Source organism: Alexandromys fortis, unplaced genomic scaffold (genome assembly GCF_014885135.2).
Source record: "Alexandromys fortis isolate MF-2015 unplaced genomic scaffold, M_Fortis_MF-2015_v1.1 scaffold_3, whole genome shotgun sequence".
NCBI classification, from domain to species: domain Eukaryota; kingdom Metazoa; phylum Chordata; class Mammalia; order Rodentia; family Cricetidae; genus Alexandromys; species Alexandromys fortis.
Window position 1 is genome coordinate 23,179,793 of NW_026067909.1, and position 3,543 is coordinate 23,183,335.

The following is a 3,543-nucleotide window of genomic DNA, read 5'->3' on the forward strand; positions in this document are numbered from 1 at the left end:
GTTCCATGGGTTTTCAGATTACAGCAGCGGAGGAAATGAAGCAGTCTACCGTGTGTCTAAATTCTGCACTCGGCAGATTTGCCAATCCCTTGGCAGGGAACCCCATAACCGCCTTTGTCAAAACTGACCTTAAATTATATTTCTGCCTATCTGCTTATTTGTTTAAAGTCCCTGTAGAGAGGAAGAATTCATGATTGATGAAACCTCTTTTCCCTTAGAAAATTCCATCTCTCAGTCCTCGGCATGGGCTATGTCCTAATTACTGTCAATGATTCTATAGGTTAAAAATGACCAACTGGGTTATGGGAGTCACACGAGAGCTCACTCAGGCCCGAGCCTCACGGCTTCCCTCAGAACCAAGACCAACAGGGAAGAGGTGGGAAGGACTGGAATCCCACTGTCATAAAGTCTCATAAAGGAATCCAACCTCAATTCCACCACTGATATTCCCTGTTCCAGAAAGCTGAGAATCACAGACCCAGTGACTATCAAGTCCCATGGAGTTGCACATCACTTGGTGGCCAGAACCAGTCATTCTCTGGCTTTGTTCTAGGTGGGCCAAGGGACACATGTCCAGGTAAAATGTTTCCAACTCATTGCTTTCTCTGTAAGAGGAACTATCACATTGATCTGACTCCATGCCCATCACATTGGGTGGTTGGTGAATTGCTGGCGGTTATTTTAAGCAACAAATGGGTTTCACCATTCTGTAGTAACTGGGAGAAATTTATGAGACAAGGTCCGTGTTCTGACCTAGAAAAGCTTGGGGACCTAAGCCCTGATGGATCTAAGTGAAATTAGTTCCCAGTGGGACCTAACCCTGTTGTCACTCTAAGATGACCAAGGTAAAGTCGTGAGAAACAGGCAAGTAAGGCCAAGTTGTAATCAGTAAGTCTGTGACCTTTGGCAGCCTGGGTCCCTTACACCTAAAGAAACAAGACAGGAAACTGCTCTTGGTTTCCAGTAGAGGAAGAAATTGTCTGGGGCTCTCCACATTTGCATAAGTGACAATGACTGAGCTCTCAAAGGGCCACTCCTTGGCATGAGAGGTAAGGCGCTCTGTGTTTCATAACTGTAATTACTGGGGTTATACCCGGGAGCCGGCACTTGGACCTATATAAGGCGCTGCACCCGACTCCCTCTGTGTCTCTGCACTTTGCGAGGTTTCAGTCATGAGGATCCATTACCTCCTCTTCACGTTTCTCCTGGTGCTGTTGTCACCTCTTGCAGGTGAGGCAGGGGAATGGGGTGGTTCCAAAGGGAAATGAGAGACAGAGTCTGTTTTTCTGTCTGTCTATCTGCCTTTCTCTTTATGTCTCTCTCTCTGTGTTTCTCTCTCTCTCTGTGCCTCTGTGTGTTCTCTCTCTCTCTCTCTCTCTCTCTCTCTCTCTCTCTCTCTTTCTCTCTCTGTGTCTGTCTCTGTATGTCTCGTTCTTTGTGTTCTGTCTGTCTGTCTCTGTTCCTGTGTCTGTCTGTCTGTGTCTGCCTGCTTCTCTCTCTCTGTCCTTCCCTCCCTTTCCTTCCTCTCTCTCCTTTCCCCTCTTCCCATCCATGTCCTGTCTACTTCTCTTGTTTTTTTTTTTTTTTTTACCTCATCTGTCTTAGATCTCTATTCCTCTTCTTCTTTCCCAACTCTGTCTTGTTTTATTTTGCAGAAAGGTTAATTAAAAAATTATGTGTACATGTGTATTGGTGTGTGCAAGGAGTATAGTACCCTTGAAGTCATAAAGGGGCATTATATCTCTCAGAGATGGAGTTATAGGCAGTTGTGGGCTTCTGGATAAGGTTATTAGGAACTGATATCAGGTCCTCTGCAGGAGCACTATGCACTACTCTTAACTGCTGAGTCATCTTTCCAGCTCCAAGACTGTATTTCACCCTTGACATTAGGCAAACAGAATAAAAGGTATAGAAAACTCAAAAGAAGGTTTTTTTTTTTTTTTTTTTTTTTTTTTTTTTTTTTTTTAGTTTTAGTTTTTCGAGACAGGGTTTCTCTGTGGTTTTGGAGCCTGTCCTGGAACTAGCTCTTGTAGACCAGGCTGGTCTCGAATCAAAAGAAGGTCTTAAAGCACATAAGAGAGAGCCAGGTGGTGGGGATACACACCTTCATTCCCAGCACTTGGGAGGCAAAGGCAGGCAGATCTCTGGAGTTCAAGGCCAGCCTGGTCTACAACAGCTATTTCCAGGATGATAGGCTCCAAAGCTACAGAGAAACCCTGTGTCTTGAAAAACCAAAAACCAAAACAAACAAACAAAACCCACATAAGAGAGAAAATGAGATGAAAGAAACAAAGGCCTGAAACTGCATTAGACATAAATTGCAGAGAGAAAACCCAAATTTCATTCATGGGGTCTGGTTGAGTACCAAGAGATATCAGACACTTGCTGTGTCTAACTTTAGATGAGTGTGAAGAAGATGGGGAGGAAGGGAGGAAGGAAAGAAGGAAGGATGAGATTAAAACCTAATTTTAGACTTTAGAAATTATCAAAAAAATTATTTTTACTATTGATTTTTATTTTTCATTGTAAGTTATTTGGGCATCAAATTACCATTAAACAAGTCCTATATGTTGAGCTTCAGGTCAGATCATTTGGTAAAAATAGGCACCTGGAAGTTTAAACACCTTGATAGGAAGTTGGTTCCGTGAGTAAAGTGCTTGCCGGACAAGCATGAGGACCCGAGTTCAGATCCCCAGCACCCATGCAGAAGCAGAGCAAGCTGGTGCACATCTGTAACCTCAGCACTGGAAAGGATCCCAGGGGTGCACTGGCCAGCCAGAAAATCCTACTCAGTGAGTTCTGAGCCCAGTGAGAGATGCTGTCTCAAAAGCGGAGGTGGGAACAATTGCTGCACATATGTGATACCAACCTGTGGTCTCTGTATGTGTGTGCACACATGTACATGCACACATACACACATACACACACATACACACACTCATACCCCACTGGCTGTGTCTGAGACTAGAATAAGGGGGCTTGTGTGCAGAAGCAGAGGCAGGGCTTCTGTGAAGTAGCTGGGGACTAACGCAGAATCTTTGCTGAGCTCCTGCCTGGTGGCCCTGGAGCTCTCATCATTCAGGTATGGAGCAGACTCTTCCACATTGGGTCCTAGGAAAGCCAGCAGCCGCTTACAGCAGCAGTACCACTCTCTAGCAAGAGCTGGATTCAGTCCTGATGAAACAGACATCCTAGCCTTGGCAGAAAAAAAAGCCTGCTGGAATTTGTTCATGATACTAGTACATGGGTGTGTATTTTTGACATGACACTTTCAACTCTAATATGTGCTTTCTCTTCCTTATCTTTCAGTCTCTACTCAAAGAATCAAGAATCCTATAACTTGCATCACCAATGGAGGCATATGCTGGGGCCCATGTGGTTCAGGGTTTAAACAGATTGGCACTTGTGGCCTTCCTAAAGTCAGGTGCTGCAAGAAAACATAAATAAGAAGACCAAGAACCAGCGAGGAAAATAAAAAGCCAGAATCCGCTCCTCCATGAAGATGTATAAAACTTCAACCAAATTAAAGTACTTTGTTTAAAT

At 44.2% G+C, this 3,543-nt stretch overlaps 1 protein-coding gene across 1 annotated transcript; it reads left to right on the forward strand.

Moving 5' to 3' along the window:
• Positions 1 to 1,078: 1,078 nt before the first annotated feature.
• Positions 1,079 to 3,543, forward strand: LOC126498749 (beta-defensin 4-like). The gene is made up of 2 exons (XM_050137652.1): positions 1,079 to 1,230; positions 3,310 to 3,543. Exons 1-2 carry the CDS (start codon positions 1,173 to 1,175, stop codon positions 3,441 to 3,443), a joined length of 192 nt encoding a protein of 63 aa, XP_049993609.1. The 5' UTR covers positions 1,079 to 1,172; the 3' UTR covers positions 3,444 to 3,543.